Source organism: Eschrichtius robustus, chromosome 10 (genome assembly GCF_028021215.1).
Source record: "Eschrichtius robustus isolate mEscRob2 chromosome 10, mEscRob2.pri, whole genome shotgun sequence".
Lineage (NCBI taxonomy): Eukaryota > Metazoa > Chordata > Mammalia > Artiodactyla > Eschrichtiidae > Eschrichtius > Eschrichtius robustus.
Genome location: NC_090833.1, coordinates 17,086,838 through 17,106,783, shown reverse-complemented (window position 1 = coordinate 17,106,783; position 19,946 = coordinate 17,086,838). Strand labels below are relative to the sequence as shown.

Sequence of the window (19,946 nt, the reverse complement as noted above, 5' to 3'; positions counted from 1 at the left end):
AACCCTACCCAGCAGGTAGGCATGCTGGGAGGCCCAGGGCCATGCAGGCAGCCCAGTGGAGGTGAAGGGACTGGGGTCTGCACTCAGAAGCAGCCCCCGCCCCTTGACGTTAGTAAGGTACTGGCCTCCTCTGGGCCTGGGTCTCCCTCTGTGCAATGAGAGGGCTGGTCTGGATAGGCCTGAGGGCCCTGAGAGTTCTAAATCTGGATGGCCTGCAATGTTGGCTCAGGGATGGACAGAGTTACAAAGATCCCCTGTAAAGCTGTGCCTTTATAGAAAGATCTGGGGTGAGGACAAAGAGGACTTGAAGTGGAATCCCTGTTCTCATTCCCTCCTGAAGTGAAGGAAAGATAAGGTGTAGTCATAGGTGGAAAAAAATAGTTGATAAGACCTAATTATTTTAAAAGATATTGAAAAACTACCCTTGAGCAAAGGGATATTTGGCATGGCATGCAGGAAGTTGGCCTGATCTGGGAATTGAACTGCAGCTCCATCTTGCTCTGCATCCCATGCTAGGTCACTTCAGTATCTGAACCACAGTTTCCTCATCTGTAAAACAGGGGAAGTGTAGGGGTGCCTCCCTTCAGAGGCCACCCAAAAGGAAGGGGGCATCATGACAATTGCTGGGGAGTCCCAGGAGGGGCCATGAACTCCAAGAGTCTAACTGACCTTAGTTCCTGACACAGGTCTGGGATTCAGTTTTCCCATCTTTAACAAAAAAAAAAAAAAAGTTTCTAGTTTTACCGAGAGACAATTGACCATAACACTGTGTAAGTTTAAGCTATACAATGTGTTGATTTGATACAACTATATATTGCAAAATGATTACCACCAGAGCATTTGCTAACACCTTCATCTAGTCACATAATTACCATTTTGTTTTTGTGGTGAGAACATTTAAGAGCTACTCTCTTAGCAACTTTCAAGGACATAAGACAGTATTGTGAACTGTGGCCACCATGCTGTACATTAGATCCCCAGAATGTATTCATCTTATAACTGGAAATTCGTACTCTTCGATCGACATCTCCCCATTTCCCCCACCCGCCAGTAACCACCATGCTAGTCTCTGTTTCTATGAGTTTGGCGTTTTTAGAGTCCACGTATCAGTGATATCATACACCATCTGTCTTTTTCTGTCTGACTTATTTCACTTAGCATAATGCCCTGGAGGTCCATCCAACATTGTTGCAAATGGAAGGATTTCCTTCTTTCTTATGGCTGAATAATATTCTATTGTATGTATAAACCACATCTTCTTTATCCATTCATCCTGAGATGGACGCTTAGGTTGTTTTCATATCTCAGCTACTGTAAATAATGCTGCAATCAACATAGGAGTGCATATACCTTTTCGAATTACTGTTTTCATTTTCTTCAGATAAATAGCCAAAAGTGAAATTGCTGGATCATATGGTAGTTCTATTTTTAATTTTTTGAGGAACTTCCAAGCCGTTTTCCATAGTGGCTGCAAAGATTTACATTCCCCCCAAAAGTGCAAGTGGGTCCCCTTTTCTTCTTCTTTAAATAAGGGTTTTTGGGCAAAATGCTATCTAATGGCTCAACCACTAAAATTTCTGTGACATTAATGCCTCTGTCAACCTGAAACATGTATAAATTTCAAAAGCTTTCAGTGGGCTTCCCTGGTGGCACAGCGGTTAAGAATCCGTCTGCCAATGCAGGGGACACAGGTTCAAGCTCTGGTCCGGGAAGATCCCACACGCCGCAGAGCAACTAAGCCCGTGCGCCACAACTACTGAGCCTGCGCTCTAGAGCCCGTGAGCCTCGACTACTGAGGCCCGCACGCCTAGGGCCCGTGCTCCGCAACAAGAGAAGCCACCGCAACGAGAAGCCTGCGCACCGCAATGAAGAGTAGCCCCCGCTCGCCGCAACTAGAGAAAGCCCGCGCACAGCAACGAAGACCCAACGCAGCCAAAAAATAATTAATTAATTAATTAATTTTTTTAAGAAAGCTTTCAGCTAGGCTTCTCTGCACTGACCGCCAGCTGCATTTTTACGGAGCCAGTTTCCCAAACCTGTTTATGCCTGTTGTGTTTCTCATAACTCTAAAATATAATGAAATGTTGTGCAGATTAAAAAGTTATGAGCGTCAAACGAAAGTGGCTTCTAGGAGGACTGAGCTGATCTTACGATAAAAATAAAGTCACTTAAATATTGCTATTGAGTTAGGTCAGGTGTGACAACTATAAAAATTTAGAAAGGAATCATAAAACTCTAGAAGAATTACTTGGCAAGCATCTTTAAGTTCTCAGTCCCCTTTAATGAGACCAACATTGGAGATCATATTCGGAACATTATGAGCATGGCTTATACAAGAAAGATGACATGGAACTCCAATCAGTTGACCCAGACTCAAAGAAGAGGCCCTTGGCCTACATCAAATCATTGGCAAACGTATACACATTTACGAATTTTAAGTTAAAAAGGAAACGTTTAATGTGCATTATTATTTTTTTAGGATTCCATGCTTAAATAGACTTTTTCTATTAACTGGACCAGCTGCCAATCTACATGGCTTCATAAACGAGGGCTTCTAAAGTAAGCAACTCAACCTAAGCCCAGGTAACCCTCTCCTGACTAGTCTGTCTCCCCACTCAAGTGAGAAAATAATTTAAGGAAGAAAAGAAGAACTGCTTTACCCATCATGTCAAATACTGTGCCAGAAAGAAAGAGACACCCACCCCAGACTCGTGATAATTGTTTCCTTTCTGGCTCCTCCCTTGCTGGGTTCAGTTTCTTCTTTTAGTTCTGCAGAGAGAAGAATCATTATCCTATTCTCTATCTCTCATATGTATCTATATGTATGTACACACATACGTGTATATATATGTGTGTGTGTATATACATACACACATTTGTATATATACATATATAAACACACATTATATATGTGTGTGTGTGTGTGTATGTATATATATATATATATATATATATATATATATATACACACACATTCACATAGGGTCAGTCAAGAAGAGGACTCCCTGCCTGTGGTCTGGAAGGAATCTGCAAGTATGCAAGTAGATTCTGGGACCCGGAGCTGGCTTAATATTGGAGCGTCTCTTTAGCTGAAGCCCAGAGCGACTCGTCTTCCCCAGATCTATCATGGAACCCAGTTTGAAAAACCAATGCCCTAACAAAAGATGGTTTCATTAATATCCCTGAGCTGCTTGCAAGAAACTTGCCGGATGACCTTGGACAAGTCACTTCCTCTCTGTCGCATCACCAAAGGTGGTTGGTCAGGCACATACTTATTCTACATTTCACTAGGATGCCAGCAAGCTCTTCATCATGATCACTTCTGGGGAATGAGATTGGGCGGGGGAGAGACTTTCACTTTTTCCCGTATAATATTCCTGAATTGTTTGAATTTGTTACTACAACAAGCTTGCATTCCTTTTGTTGAAACCTAAAATTAAGGTTAAAAATTTACTAAGTATGTATGCACTCATTGCTGGAGTTACAGATATTAAAGAGACATGATGTTTAACTCAGGAAGCTTACAAGACTAGCAAGAGAGACAGACAATTAAACAATCACAATATTTTCATGAAAATACGGACTGCAGTGAATATACAAAGTGCTTGCGAGATAACTGTTCTCGGGGGAGCCAGGAAAGTCATCTTGGAAGCAGCAAAGGCACATTCAAGCTGGATCTTAAAATACGGGTAGGAGTTATGAGGCAGGAAAGATATTATTTAAATGTATACGTTAAAGGAAATCTCACAATTAAGTGGACAAAATTTAAATTTTAAATGAATATCTTTTTCTCAGCGATTGGGTTAAATCCATGTTTCCCAAAGTGTGGTATGAGAGATTAATTTAGACGGCACATGGACACTACGCTAAGTTTTACAGGCTACCTTCCATTTATAGCAAGTTATTCTGGTGTTCCATTTGTGAGAGTGATACGAAGATTCCTTTTAAAAAATAAATACAGCTAATCCCATTTACCATGTGACCTTGTGCAACTGACTTGATCTCTTTGAATGGCTACATCTTCATCCCTAATATGGAGATGCTAAAAATACCCATGAAAGGGAGGTTTTGTTTTTTTTTTTTAATCAAAAAGTTCAAGTGTTATTATCCCAATAGTTTGTGAACTCCCTGCATTTCTGTGCCCCCAAGGGACTCAGCACAATGTCTGGGATGGAAGAACGACTGAATAATGACTGAAGGGGTTTAGCTCCAAGCAAGGGGAACTTAAGGTGAACCACAGGTTTTGGGTGAACTGGTTGAGTCCAGGGAACGTGAACAGAATTCATCATCCATGCAAACCCCAGTTGATCCTAGTCACTGATGAGGCATCTGAAGCTGTGATTAAGTTGATTAGCAATGTCTGATCACACACATTTTCCATTTATTCATTCCTTCATTCAACTAATAGTTACTGAGTGCCTACTATGTGACAGGCACAGCTCTAGACATCTGCGATTCCAGTAGTGGACAGGTCCGGAAGGTTCCTCCTCTCTCATGGAGTATCTTATGCAGTCCAATCTTCCCCACCTACCCGAAGGACAGATGGCTCTGACAATATTCACTTAATCTTATCTGAGGCCCAAAGAGGAACTGTCATTTATTTGAGGCCACAGCAAGTAGACGGCAGAAACAGGACTAGAGCCCAAAGCATTCACCTCTAATCTAGCACAGTCTGGTATTTAGCAGGCTTGCAAAACCCGCTTGGCTTTCCAAGATCCGCAGGTGCCCCTTCTCGGCCACCAGCCTTCCCACCTGTTGTTTCTCTTGGGGGAGGGGCTACCTTCTCTTCCCCAGCTGGGAGCCGGGGCGGGGGGTGGGGGGGGGTGGGGGCAGGTGAACTGGGGCCATTCCCTGGAGCGTTCTGCAGTTTGGAGATGGTTTACGGGCCAGCAGAATAAAGTGGAGAAAGAAAAGAAGGGAGGGAGGGACGGTAGGAGTCCCGCTATTGGCAGACAGGTAATTGGTTACTTTGGGCGGTCAGCTTCTTCCAGTCTCCCTCCCTGGGGAAGGCTAGAGAAAAAGTAATTGAAGAAGGTGCCTGAACAAATTAGTGTGAGACTGGCCTTAAAAATTTGAGTTGCACCTGGGTTCAGAGCTGAGGGTTTGATCTTCAGACGCCCCAGAAAGGATGCAGAGATGGAGGAAGGAAGGGAGGGAGTCGGCTTTATCCTGCTGCAGCAGAGCTTCCAGCCTCAGAAGCTCCTAAAGGGAATCTTTCTTACCCTCCTGGGCTCCTGCTGAGCTGAGGGGGCTGAGAAGAACCTCAAATATCACTTGTTTTAATCTCATCACATGAGAAACGGTAGGAAGCCCAGAAAGTGGAAGGGACTTGACCACAGACACCAGCAGAACTGGGACCAAACCCCAGGACCCCTGGCTCCTAGTTCCAGCCACCAGATGACCCTGCCCCCTGGCTCCATGAGGTCTTTACTCACAGGACTTCCTGTGAATTGCCCTAAACATGCTCCAACTGCAAACAAAGTGGGGAGGGGATGTGTCCTAGGGATTAAAGTATAGGTCTGTTTATCTTTGTTTATTTAACAGACACCTAGATGGCATTTGCTGAGTGGTGGGCACTGGTCTACATGCTCTACAAACTTTAGCTCTTAGAATCCTGATAGCAATCTCCTGATAAGCAACAGAACAACACAATGAGGCGGCTACCTTGTAAGATGGTGTTCACAAACTACCACCCCTACCACTGCCCATGTGTCATTCATTTGGTCAGGAAACATCTACTCAGCACCTACTATGTGCTGTGTAATGCATTATATAGTGGAGAAGAGCAAAAAAAAATTGAACAACACACATTCCCTACCATCAAGGAGCTGCCAGATAAAATTTTTTGGGTTTTTTTTTTTTTTTTTTTTTTTTTAATAAACGGGATAGAAAGCTATGAGGGGGACGGTGTACCAGGGAAGGCTTTGGTCAGGGAAGACTTCTTGGAGGAGGTGACTTGAGTTCTATGAGAAAAGGAAATATGAAGCCAGAGAAAAAGGCAACATTTTTTAAAGTTTCTAGACTGTGAAAAAGAATTAAGATTTTATCTTAAAAGCAATGAGAAACATTTAAAGGCTTTAAACAAGAGAGTGGCAAGATCCAATTTGCTTTTTGAAAAAGATCACTCTGGTTACTGTATACAGCAGGGCTGGCAAACTTGTTCTGTAAAGGAACAATTAGGAAATATATTAAGCTTGGTGGGCCAGATACTCATTGTTGCTACTACTCAACTCCGCTGTTGTAAAGCAAAAGCAACCACAGACAATACATACACAAGGGAATGAGTGTGAGTGTGTTCCAATAAATCTTTTTTATTTATGGACACTGATATTTGAATTTCATATAATTGTCACATATCACGAAATATTATTCTTCTTTTGACTTTTTCAAGTATTTAAACAAGTAAATAGACTTACAGGCCACACAAAAGCAGGCAGCAAGCTGGATTTGGCCCATGTGCTATATATCAAAAAATATAAAGAAAGGATAAGGAGGATGGAGAGGCAGCAGGAAGACCAGTTAGGAGACTGAGGTAATAGCCCAAGTGAGCTTGGACAAAGGTGATGGCAGTAGGACATCATGAGAAGTGAAGAATTTTGAGAGTCATTTTAGAAGTAAAACCAACAAGGTTGGTTGACTGAAAGAAAGAGAGAGGCAAAGGAAGGGAGATATCAAAGATGATTCCTTTGCTTAAGTAACTGGGTGAATGGTAGTCTGGTTTCCTGAGATGGAAGGGATGTGGGGAGAGCAGGCTTGGGGGACAAATCACACATTGGTAATATGATTCCTGACAGCAGAGAAGCAGGGTCCCTGCAGGTTGCCAGATAAAATACTGGCTGTCCAGCTAAATTGGCATTTCTGATAATCAGAGAGTCATTTTTAGCATAACTACATCCCAAATATTGCATGGGACATATGGGATGTAGTTATACTAAGCAAGTATTCATTGTCTGAAATTCAACTGGGCATCCGGCACTTTATTTTTTGCATTTATTTTTGTTCACAAAATATGCCAACCCTACTAGGGGGGTAGCCTTGGAGGAGAAAGAAAGGTTCCTCAGAAGAGTTAATAGCTGAGCTAAGGCTAGGAGATGGCCAGGTGAATGAGAACCCAGAAAAGCATTATAAGCAGAGAAAATAGCATTTCAATTCAGGAGTCAGGTAGGGGGAATATGCCTGGCTCCCCCCCAGAAATCTGCCAGTCATCAGTGAAGCTAGAACCCCAAGTGCCATGGGGAATGTCAGGAGGTGAGGCCGAAGAGATACCCAGGACCACTGCACCCAGGGTGTCCAGGGACACACCAAGGATTTGGTACACTTCTTAAAGTACAGATTCCCAGGCCCCTCCCAGGCGCTTCCACTGGTCTGGAAGGAAAAACCTGGCTTCTAAGGTGATTCTGAGGAGTCGCTAACTTTGGGAAAAACTGGGCTAAGTAATCTGGGACCTTTCCCAGTGACAAATCCCAGAAGCTTAGGAAGTTGCTGCCGGCTGTGAAGCCTTGAAAAGAGTAACCCAGGTAATCAGAGCAAAGGCAGCAGAGAACAAGCCTGCAGCCTCCCAGGGGGACTCCTGAGAAGGGGGTCCTGTCCATCTGGATGGAAGTAGGTGGTCCAGAATGTTTGTGCAAGGACCCACCCAGCTCCCCAAGAGTCCCTAGGCATCTGGTACCTGGTTCTCATTGGCGCTCTCAGCTCCTGCAAGGAGATAGACGTCTCCATGCCTCTCCTTGCCGCCCTGCCTCCTTCCCTCCTCAGCCCACAGCCACCACCGAAATGATTCCCCCAAATGCAGCTATGAGTGTGACTGGAAGTCTCTTTACTGCGGATTCTGCTAATGGAAACGCTCCTTCCCTTTGCGGCTGCTTGCAAAGCCACTCGTGACTTCCCCCAGGGCCTGAGAGCAAGGCTTTGTCAGTAGGCAGCCACCAGAAGGGAGACGGTTCTGCCCCGATTGCCTCCCCCAAGACCCGCCTGCCTTAGACTCAGCTTTCCGAGTTTTTCTGGCCAAACTGTCCTCAGACAACCTGGGAGCCCCCCCACCCACCCCACCGCTTCCCCCTGCTCTTGGAGAGGGAGCAGAGATCAATGGTCAATTTCATCCTTTTTCTCCTTGCTGGTGGGGAGAGAGGGAGGGAGGGCAGAGGCCAAAGCCAGCATGCTGGAGTGGAAAGAGGGGGAAGGGAAAGGGAATTTGCATTCATTAGTTATTCATACCTCCACCTCCTTCCATAAAAAGGATTCCAGGTGGCTAAGAGGCACGGAGCACAAACAGTGCCAGACGCTGTGCTAGGTGCTCTGCACATACTATCTCCGCAAGGATCATACGGCTTTAGTGTAAGTAACAACTGAGCACAGTGCGGGCCACTGACTACAACCGAAGATGGAGGGCTCCCCCAAAACTAATGATCGCAGCAACCAGAGAAGGGACTGCTGTGTCACCTTCACTTTCTTCATGGGCATACAGAGGTCTACAGTTAGGGAGTAGTGCAGCCCCAGGGCTTTGGGTCTTCAGAGCTGGCACACCCAGTCAGAGGAGCTGGGGTACAGACTGGATTTTGCCATGGCTTAGCTGTGGGACCTTGCAAATGTACTTCTTTTTGCTAGGTAAATGAGGGAGTTGGGCTGGATCTCAAAGGCATTCTTTTACCCAGTTCTAATATTCTAGGAGAACTATACACTATTTATTAGGACTTTCATAGCATTATAATATATATATATATAAATATTATATATTATTATATATATATCCCATATGTATAGATAATGTAATATAAATTCCATTTTCAAGGTAGGAGCATAAAAACTGCACAATGCTGCTGAGAAGCACTAGGGGGCAAAAGTCAACTTGGGATGAAGGGGAGGAGTGACAAGGAAGTTCACCTAGTCAAACGGGCTGCATCTCAGATAACAGATGCTTGACAATTTCTAGAAAAAGAATGTAGAGCTTCTCTAAGTTCCTGGAAGGTCTAGGTAATAGGTCCCCTAGTGTAACAGTATGCCCAGCAGAAGGTGGGAATTCCCTAAGCACTGGGAGAAGAAGGAAGTGGAAAGGGAAGAAGGAAGGAGAGAGGGAAAGAGGAAGCGAGGAAGGAGGGAAGGAGGAAAATCAAGAAGGCACGGCAGCATCGGAATTTGCTTGTCAAGTAGTCCAGGGGTAACGAGTGACATCTAGAGAAGATGAGACAAGGCCCGGTGCTCTGCTGGCAAACCAGCAAGGAGCGACAGGGCCTGGGGATATGCTGAGTCAGCTCCTGGCAGCCCAGAAATGAGGTGTTCAGTCCCTCAGGCCTGTGAGGCTGTCACACCTGAAGTTCCTCTATAAGAAACGTCTGCAACTTCTCGGTAATGAGAAGAGGAAGAGATAAAAAATACAAGAGGTTGTCAAAGAGGTGAAAACTCAAGAGCACTCCTAGTTCTGCGCAGTATGGAAGGCAGAGAGAGCATGGAGTTTGGAACCAGGCACACCTGGGATAGGACCCAGCTCAGCTGTATGAGAGCTGTGTGATCTTGGGTATGTTTCTTAACTCCTCTGAGCTTCCATGCTCACCTATAACATGGGATGAATCCTATCTGTCTTTCAGCACTATGGAAAGAAGGAAATGCAATAACAGATGTGCCAGCACTGCATCCAGGGCATAGTAAACGTTCAATGAATGGTTGCTTTTTTCATAGCCTACCCCATGCCAGAAGGGTGAAGTCCAGCATACCAGCTCCCCCCACCCCCAGTGGCCTGGACTAAGGTGGGAGGAAGGCACACCAGACTGGGAGTCAATAGATTGGCTCTGGTTCCTGCTCCACCACTGACTTGCTATGGTGACCTTGACTTCTCCATCTTTATATAAAAGGGTTTCGTTTAGAAAATGTCCTAAATTCTTACCATTTATGGCAGGTGATGGTCCCAACACCATGATGGACCCTCTCCCCCCAGACATTCAGTGCCTCTCTGTTTGGCACGATGCAAAGGTGCCAATCCCTTAGCTGGCTTCCGTGATTCTCAAGAAAAGGTCTTCCCTAAACCCAACTCTTTTTCCTCTAATCAAACTGGTCTCATTCCTCATCCTACAAACACCCCAGAATAATAAGGAGGCAGGAGAACATAGAGGCAGTAGCTGTGGAAGCTCAGAAGAGGGAAGGTTTCATGGAAGAGGTGGCATTCCAGCTCAGCCTTAACAGAGGAGTGGAATTTCAACACCTCTCCAGTTCTGCACAGTATGGATTCTGAGATGAGACTTGGCAAACCTAAGTTTCTAGTCATCTAAGATGCCCTGAACACCTAGGGTGTGCCAAGCACAGGGTGTATCACCGCAGCCCCAGAGATGAAGGAGGGATGTTCTCTGCCTGCAGAGCTCTTAGGCAAGCAGCACAAGACAGACAGAGAAACACGTGAAGTTCTGCTCTCACCCTGCCCCAAGTCACTGTCATCTCTCACCTGAACAGACTCCTACAGACCTTCCTCTCCCATCCTTGCTCCTCTACAGAGCAGCCTGAGTCATTCCTTTGAGACAGAAGTCAGTTACAGATACTCTTTTGCTTAACGTCCTGTCTGGCTCTCCATGGCACTCACAGTAACAGCCTAAATCCTGTCCTGTCCACCCCCCACTCACTCCACTCCGGCCGTGCTGGCCTTCTTGCTGGCCCTTGAACGCTCCAGGTGTGCTCTGGAGTCAGCTCTTTGCTGGAGCCGTTCTCTGCCCGGAATACTCTTCCACATATCTGCTTGGTGACGCCTTCATGGCCTTCAGGTCTTGGTCCAATCCTATAATCTCAGTAAGCAATCCTTTGGCCCTATTTAATATTAAAACTGATTTCCTCACCTCAACAATGTTCATTTTCTTTTTGCCCTTTTTTTTTTTTTTTTATAGAATCTATCACCTTACATACCACATAATTTTCCCATCTATTATGTTTATCATCTTCTCCCCAACACACATACACATGCACACACACACATGCATATATACACGTACCCCTGGATATGAGCTCTCTGAACACAGGAATCTATGTCTTTTGTTCTCCATACATCTTAAGTGGCTGGAGCAGTGCCTAGCATGTTGTAGGCGCTCAGTAGTTCTAAGGGACCAGCCACTGTTACACCAGTCTTTATATCGCTAGTGGGCACCAAGGCCCAGAGTGTCCAACTTTCGTGCCAAGAGGTCAGGAAAGGCTTCAAAGGTAAGTTCATAGTTGAATTCAGCCTTGCAAGGTAAGAAGGAATTTTCCCAGGGCCTTTGGGGCAGAGTTACAGAACAAGAAAGAAGGCTTCTTAGCATAGGACAGTCTGGGCAGCGTCTGATCATGGACCCTGTAGCTCAATAAGGAGCTTGAACTTCATACTAAGAATTATGGGGAGCCAGTGAAGTGCTTTAGGAGAGGATGGCCATGATCAGATTTGGGCTTTTAATGAACTCCCTCTGTCTGCAAGTACAGACGATGGATTAGAGAGGATAAGACTAGAGGAAGATAGACCAGTGAGTTAACAGCTGAAATCGTAGTCAAGAGAAGTGTTGACGTCTGATCCTGCCAGGGGCCATGACAACAGGCATGGAGAAAGGGTTCCTTCTCAGGTGAAAACCCTAATGGCTTATGACATACAACATCCTTGTCAATTTTCGACTCACAGAGGGGCCGCCTGCACGCTCTAGTATGCCAGTAAGGAAGCTAGAAATCTTCCAGTCCTGAATCTTACATTGGGTTGTCACCACCCCACCCCCTTCCAAACCAAAGAAAAGTCTTCCTGGGGGCTGTTGTCCTAAAGAACTGCAGACGGCAGTGAACAGCCAGTGAGAGGAGAGGAGAGCGAGTCCTGCCCAGCACCGCCTGCCCAGCACCGCCTGCCTTCTCCGGGGCCGAGAGGCTGCAAGCTCTGCTGGGAGGACAGAAAAGCCGGCTCTCTCTCGCTATAGTTAATCTTCTGTTGCCACTAGCTGGTCAGTATGAGAACTTGGGGAAGTATCAGCCCTGCAAAGAAAGCATCCCCGTAATGCTGCTGCACCTCAAGGTTAAATCTGACTCTTTCTTTCTTTTTCTGGAAAAGAGCAGGCTTCTGATCACCCTCAAGGCAGCTAGAGTGAAAAGCAATGAGGCTCCCTCCTCCCCAGCACAAAACCCATTGGCTCAGGCTCTCAGGAGAGACTGGAGCCAACCAGCTGGATACCTTGGGCAGGAGAACAAATTCAACTTCCCCAGGGATATCGTTCTCCTTAGATTTTTGTTTCTTTGTTTGTTTGTTTCGCAGGGAGAGGAGGAGAGACTTGGTGCACCTCATGATGTTCAACCAAGTTGCAGACCTGAGACATATTTAACCCATAGCCACGTGTTGGTAGTCAGTGTGATGGAAAGGGATTCAAGACCACTGGGTTTAAGTGTGAACAGCTGGTCCTTAGGTAGCTTACTTCCCTTGTCTGGGACTCAGTGTTAACATTTAAATGGAGGGGGTAGATTCAATGTGCTCTGAGAGTCTGTGATGCTGTAAGGCCATCAAAGATGATAGTCATGGTAACAGCTTTCATGGCTTTACCCAAAGAAGTCGCTGTCACTCTCCATCCTTCTCTCTCCCCAGCACACGTGTTCACACCATCCTATGGCAGCCAACGCCTAGCTTACAGCCAAGCAAGGAGGTAAGAAGCAGGAGGCTTTGCCTGCCAGGGGCCTAGGCAAACCTGCTGCTGGACTTGCTGTAAATTAGTATCATTGAATGATCTTGCAGCCTGAGGGCCCCATTCAGGATAATGATCAAGCGCTGGGTCACAAAAGCTCGCAGAGCTGTGCTGTCTTGATGGCTAGTGTTCCTGACCCCCAGAAACAGCAAATCTGGATGGCCTTGACCCAACCTGGGCCTCTCTAACAGCTAAAACGAATCCTCCTCTCACCCTGCCCCATCACCCTCTCAGTAACATAGTATAATGGTCCCTTGGTATCTGCAGGAGATTGATTCCAGGACCCCACCCCCTTCCAAGACCCAAGGATGTGCCAGTCCCTTATATAAAATGGCATAGTGCAGTCGGCCCACGGTTGGTTGAAACTGCGGATGTAGAACCCATGGCTACGGAGGGCTAATTGTACTTTCCGAGGGCAGATAATATATCTGTCTCTGCCCTAATTGTTAAATAGAGTTCATCAGATCTGAACTGGCAAAGGGGTGGGGATGGAGTAAGGGAAGTGAGTGAAAAGGGGGAAAAACTCAGATCAGAGACCACTGAACCACCGCCCACCCCCCCTTATTTACAATATCCCAGAAACCTGGACCATCAGAGCAGGACGGGACCTTGAAGTCTGAGTGCTACTGAAATACTTTAGTGATAAGGGACCTGGAGCCCAAATGAGAAAATAACATTTTTTAAGCCTAGCTTTGTTTGAAGACATCAAATTCGCCCTCTCACCCACCCCAGAATCGCTCCCTCTTATCCATTCTGGAAAAAACACTGGAATTGATTTTAATGAATATTCTGTGGTCAGAAATCCCTACAGAAAACCCAGCTTATACTATTTGTATCTGTTTTTTTTCTCCCACTTAATAACTGTCATCAACCTTCAGAATCAAGGCAGAAACCAAAAGGGGCAGATAGCCTCAATGCCTCTGGTCCTTTCTCCAAATGCCTGCCAAATAGCTGTGTGGTCCCTGCTTGAAGACTTCCTCCCATGTGGACCCTGTCATCATTTGAGGTCAGAATGCTTGGTTGTTGGACAGCTCCCAGGGACACATCCTCCTGTCATGTTGTACTCCATCCCCTTAGTATTTGCACCTTTAGGACATTCCTTAGAATCAGACAGAAAAAAAAGCACGTGCCTCATTCCCTGTTGACGTTCGAAGAAAGCTTCTCCAGCCCTTGTGGACGGTCCTTAGGCTAAACTCCCTGCTTCTAGCAACCTTTCTGACCTTGTGCCTGGTCCCTCACTCCTTCTGGGGGCTTTTCTCTTTTGCTGTCCATTTTTGTCTGTATTTTAAGGAATCTTTGCAGACCTGACCAAGTGGGCACTTCAGAGCATCTTTGTCTTCCACCCAGACCAATCAGCTTCCTGCCAACAGCATCCTTTCAGGACAGATCTTGAGGACACTGCCAGATCTGCTCATGCAGATGCATTTAAAAACATACTACTGGATGGTTTTTCTTTCTCCACACACCCTCCCCCAAATATAGAGCACACTTCTCAGCTGTGTGATTTACAGGACAAGGTAAATTAGTAACGGATGCTGACAATGAGTGGTTCCTCAGTTTTATCTCCTTTCCCCCTTCTGCTGAATCAAGGCTCATGGTAAACAGTCCAGCCTGGCCACTATCAAGCACAGCAAGAAGGATGCCATTTCCCTAGCGGTGGGCCTGAAAGCTAAATCCACAAGCAGACTCTGGAGCTGCCTGGGGGCAGACGAGAACTGGGTGATGTGCGGGTTCACCTCAGAAGCCCTGCACGGACAGTTGCTCCCATTCAAATTCTTTCTTTTCCGTCAGTCCTTCCCAACACCCCCACATTACCAGCAAAGGAAAGGAGACAGTGAAAAGCAAGAGCAGCTAGTCAGAGTTACAGAGTGGGTCAGCACACTTCAAGTTCATAGAATCTTTGCACCGAAGGATTATTTTAGGGCTCACCTACCCACACATATTATTGCACAAAGAACTGAAGATCCGGGATAAATGACTTGTTCAAGGTCAGAGCGGGCCACAGCTGAGAGTTCCAGGTCCTAAGCAACATCAAGTCCCCAAGCTGTACTGGAGCATTCAACTTCTCCTCCAGCCCATTCTCCATGACCTCACTCGGTTTTTGTTTTTTTTTTCCTGTCCAGGAAATGTCCCCAGCTTTCTCTAAGTCTAAAGAGATATCTCCCTCCCTGATGTTACAGAATATGTCATATCCATCACTCACTGGCACCACTACATAGAATGCCCTTTGACGTCCCATGCGTCATGGAACTCTGAGTTGGCAGGGTCATTGGAGGTCATTTAACTCATGCCTCACTCTCACACTCTCATACTTCAGCACCAATGTAGCTAAAGCTCCCCTGAGAAAGGTTCTTGCCGTGCTGCTGATTGTTATGTTTCCTCTCCAGGACCCTGCACCATGCCCTACATAAACGTAACCAGCCCTTCAGTGCATATTTGGCTCAAGATGGCTGTTTAGCAATTACCAAGAATGTAGGTGTCTGATGGGCTGAGATCCCAGTCCCAGGTCTGCATTTACTCAAAGTGAGACCTTGGACTAGGCACCTGACCTCTCTAAAGAATGTTTCCTTACCTGTAAAATGGGAATAAATTACAACAGTGCCCACTTCATATATTTTATGTGAGTAAATAATAAAAGGCAAGAGTAAAGCTCTGAGCACCACATTAAGGATTCAACAACTGTTTGCTATTCCTTGATCAATTTCAAGGAAATTCACTTTATCAGGACCACTGACTTAGATTCTAAAGAAGAGGCCCAGACATAGAAACTTGGGGGGTATTTCACCTCTGAGGGAAACTTCCACCTACATAAAGCAGGCCGGAACATGAAGGGAAGATTAGAAACATGAAGAGGAAAAGACCTGAAGAAAAGTCTTTTAAGTCTGGGCACTACCAATTACAGAGCCAATAATTCAAACAAGAGAGGCAGGCAGAATGGAGGGAGGGAAGGCCAGGTATGTCGGTGACTTGGGTGAACAGGGATGGTAGACAGCGTGTGCAAAATAATTTTGAGCTTCCCCAGCTGGACTTGGAGTAGAATGGGAACTCTACCTTTTATTTGTTTGTTCACCGCCCCTTCACACCAGGGACATTTTACCACCACCAACTCTAGACCCACAACCCAAAGCATGGCCTGAGGGCTTTGGTAGACACTATCACCCCCTAGTGGTGGCTCCACACACCGCGCTATTGGCAGGATTCAGCATTTACCGACTTTGCATGTGCATCTGTGGCGCAAGCCATCTCCAAATCCCTTGAACTGGTGACCTGGTAGTGAAAGACTCACCCAACTCGCCAGAGACAAACACTAGGCAAGGATGTTTAGAAGGTCTGAAGATGGGATGATGGGATGGGGCTGCCTGGGGACCCAGGGGGAGATACGGCCATAAATGACTCATAGTACACCCCCCCCCCCGCCCTCATTTTCAGCCAGCCTGGCCCTCCCAGAGCTCACTGTGCACTCTGTGTTTACACACAAACAGTGGGAGAACAACACAAATAAAAAGCCCACGCCTCCCTACACAGATCCTGCTGTACTCGGCCATCTGGCGACTACCCCGCTAGCCAAATCCCCGGTAGGAGTGCCTTGCCAGTCCAGGGCGCTGGGGAAGGAGGAGGAGGAGGAACCTGATTCCCCAAAGGGCTCGGGGCTTCCAAGGAGGACGGCACCTGCCACTCCACAGCAGGCGGTCCCCAGCCGCCAAGGCTCAGCCGCCTGAGTCAGAGAAGGCGGAAGCCTCCAGTGGAGATCACCAGCAGACTCTCATGCTAAAGCACAGGTCTGGGGGATTTGACACTTCCAGCTCCACACTCAGTTCCTTACTCAGCCTGCCCTGGGCTCCCGGGTACCCATTTCCTCTTGAAAGCCAAAGTTTAAAAACGCAGAGATTGCCAGCTCCAGGAATTCTGGAGCGACTCCTGTAGCTGGCTGGACCAGGTCCTCCACATCCTAGGGAAACTGAAACGCTCTGGGGTCCTCGCTTCCAAGTCATGCCATACCCAAGGATGTTCCCCCCCTTTCCCCCTCATTTGAACAGCCATTTAGAAGGATCCCCACTCCCTCCCTCTCCGGACATCCGGGAGTAGAGAGATCCCGAGGGTGGAGGGAGAAGGTTGGGATTGGAAGTGGTGAGGGACACCCTCCGTTTCTCTCGAAGGACCCTTCCCTGCGGCGGGGTCATAGGAGTTGGCCATGAGCCCAAGGTTAGCTCTTCGCCCTAAGGAACCCCATCTTCACCCCCATCCCCTTACTTGGAAATGGGCAGCCCACAAGTGCACGTGGAAATGGCTCTTGGTGTGTGTGTGTATGTGTGTGTGCATATGTGTGTGTCCGCGCACGCGTGTGTATGCTTGAACGTGTGTGTGGCACGCCAGACGCGCCGCCGCGGAAAGTCCCCTGGGAACCTGCAAGGCGCTCTCCCGCCTAGCATCCCAGAAAGCTCAGCACGCTCAAGTTACCGCCAGCTGGGGAGAGCCCGGGGGCCAGAAACCCGAGGCACGTGCTCAGACCAGGAAAGGGCCTGGCACTCGCTCAAGTCTCCAAAGGCGGCCAGCACGAAAGGGAAGTGGCGGGCGGGCGGGCGGGAGGGGGGCGCCACAAAAATACATCAAAAATATTATGGCTCCCAGGAGAGAGGAGTCTAGTCCATTGATTACTCTTTGGGGCTTCTCGGGCGAGCAAGGAGTTAACCTCAGAGGTTCAAGCCGGGACCCCAAAGGCGCTGACATCGAAGGCCCATCACCCCCGCGGTGCCGGAGCTGAGCCGGATCCCGAGGAGGCAAGGATCCGCGGAAGAGGTCTGGAGTCTGGCGCGAGCCCCCGGCGCCTTCCTGGAGCTGCTGTTGGCCAGACTCCGACAACCAGTCGCACCCCGCTCCCCCAAGAGGGGAGGGGGGAGAGAGAGACCGGCGAGCGCGGGAGAGCTAAGGGGGAACAACATTTTTGTAAACGCTCTCCGAGATAATTAAGCGATCAATTACCCGGGTGGGAAATCAGCTGCGCCTCCCACAGCTACCCGGAAGGGCCGACTCCTCCGGGATTCGCGCTGGGAACCAGCAGGCAGCAAGCTGCGGGCGAACTTTCTGATTAACTTTTACGTTTGAGCCCCCACCCCCATCCTTTTCCTCTCCCCTTCCTTCTTTATGCCTTTAAGTTATTATTATTAGCCCAGTGAGTGAGCTGCGGGGACAAACGTGCTCTCCGCCGGGAGGGGGGTAGGAAGGCGAATGCGACCACGGGGATGGAGGGAGAATCTGAAAGTGGAGGGAGACCTTGGGTTCCGAACGCCAGTGCTCGGAAATCACTCAGTCCTCCCCAGCCCCATTTCACAGATGGCTAAAACTGAGGCCCACAGAGGCGAAGCGACTTGGCCAAGGTCACCCAACCCATCGGGAGGCCGAATTTATGCGGACTGAGGGATTCTACATGGAGCGACTCCGCTCCCATTCTCGAGAAAATCGAACCGGAAGAGCAGAGCCGACGACTCCGAGGCGAGAGCGAGGGGGCGGTGACCGCGGGCGGCCAGTGGCCGTGCCCCAGGAGCAGTGGGCGGCTGGACCCAGACCTGGCTCCCGAGCGGGGGACTACCGCGGCCCCCAGCTCAAGCACACTCAGGCAGTTGGGGTTTCGGCGTCAGCGACGGATCGCGGCAGAGCTCAACGTCTGCACTGAGACACGGACGGACAGGTCCCCACCGCGGGAGGGTTGGCACGCCCCCGGTCTCCCGCCACGCGCTCGCCCAGATACTGCCCCAGACTCATTCCAACCACCTGTACGCCCTCCGGGCCCCTCAGCTGCCCTCACTCAACCCCGCTCGGGGCAGCCCGGGGCGGGAATCCCCAGGGCGCCCCCACCCGTCTGGCTTCACCTGGGGGCTCCCGGTTCCCTGGGACCCCGCGTGTGCCGGCGCCCAGCCTTACCCAGGGTGAAGAAGGGCAGCTCTGTGTTGTCCAGGTCGTCCTGCACCGCGATGCGCCCCGGCAGCTCGTTACGCACAAAGAGCAGGAGGCGCGACTCGGCGGCGGCGCCCGCGGAGCCAGCGGAGCCCGGGGACGCGGCGGCGGCGGCTCCTGCCCCGGTCCCACTCCCGGCCCCGGCGCGGGTGCCGCTCCAGCCGATGTCGCTCTCCCGCAGGGCAGGCAGCGTGGACACCGTGACTGTCTTGAGCCGGCATGGGCTGTCGGGCTCCCGCGAGGCGGCGGCGGTGGCGCCGGCCAGAAGCGGCGGCGGCGGCAGCAGGAGCAGGAACAGCAGCAGCGGCGGCGGCGCCGGGTGGAAGCCGAGCCTCAGCCGCCCCCGGAGCCCCGAGCTGGGGCCGGGGCTGCGCCGGGCGCCGGCGGCGGCCATGGCGGGAGGGGCTGCGGTGCTGCGAGCGGCGGTGGCGAAGAAGGAGGAAGAGACAGCGGCGGCGGCGGCGGACGCCGAAGCGAACCAGGACGCCGGAGCTAAGGAGCCGTGGGAGCCGCTCGCTAGCAGCCCCCGGCTCCGGGCTCCGCCTCCCGATCGGCCCTGGCCCGCCCCCCCCGCGCCGCCTCCCCGGGCCCCGCCGCCCGCCCCTTCTCTGGCTCCCCACTCAGACCCCGAGCGTCTCGGAGGCTCCGCCCAGCCTCGTGCGAATCCCAGTCGCCCCCTCTCCTTTCCCAGGATCCCCCAATCCGCCCTCACAATATTCTTTAGCCACAGCACCCCTCTGCAAATTCCTAAGACTTAGGGACCCCGGGTGGTTCCCCTTATTCCCCTGGGCTCAACCCAGGTCGCCCAGCTTTACCCCACCCCTGGCCCAACCCAGAGGCTGCACCTGGGGGCGCGCCTTAGCCCAGCCTTGCTGCAGACCCCGCCTTCTGGGGGGTAGGGGCGCCTGAGGATGGTCAAGACAACTTTGTCTCCCCTCAAGCGCAGTAACAAGTCCTGTGCCCTTTCCTAGTCCCTGAAATATTCCTCGTGGCCTTAGAGACCCCTGCCCACCCACTTGCCCACAACTCAGGCATTCCTTCTCCCACCTCTCCCATCTACCCAGGCCTCGGAGGTTGCACCAACAGCTAATGGACAAAGCGTTGTCGAACTCCACCCTCTAAGGCCCCCACCCTCCTGCACTGACTCCAGGAGGATGCTCTGGCCCCCAGCTGCCGCCCTGCAAGCCAGCGCTTTTTTCTGGATCCCGTTCCCAACCTGGACTGCACTACTTGGCTGCTCTGCGTGTAAAATTCCTGAAAAGGGTGCGAGATGGAGACCTACTACTCTGTCTGCTTCTGGCTCCCATGGGCTCCCACATCCTCTACCCCCTCCCGGAG

At 49.5% G+C, this 19,946-nt stretch overlaps 1 protein-coding gene across 4 annotated transcripts in view; it reads right to left on the bottom strand.

The window, feature by feature from the left end:
- The window catches only part of ASTN2 (astrotactin 2), an 899,407-nt gene extending 880,405 nt beyond the window's left edge, over positions 1-19,002 (bottom strand). For all 4 annotated transcript variants that reach the window (XM_068552572.1, XM_068552571.1, XM_068552573.1 and 1 more), the window contains exon 1: positions 18,576-19,002. In XM_068552572.1, coding sequence (XP_068408673.1) covers positions 18,576-19,002 — 427 coding nt within the window. The remainder of the gene's footprint in view (positions 1-18,575) is intronic.
- Positions 19,003-19,946: the final 944 nt, after the last annotated feature.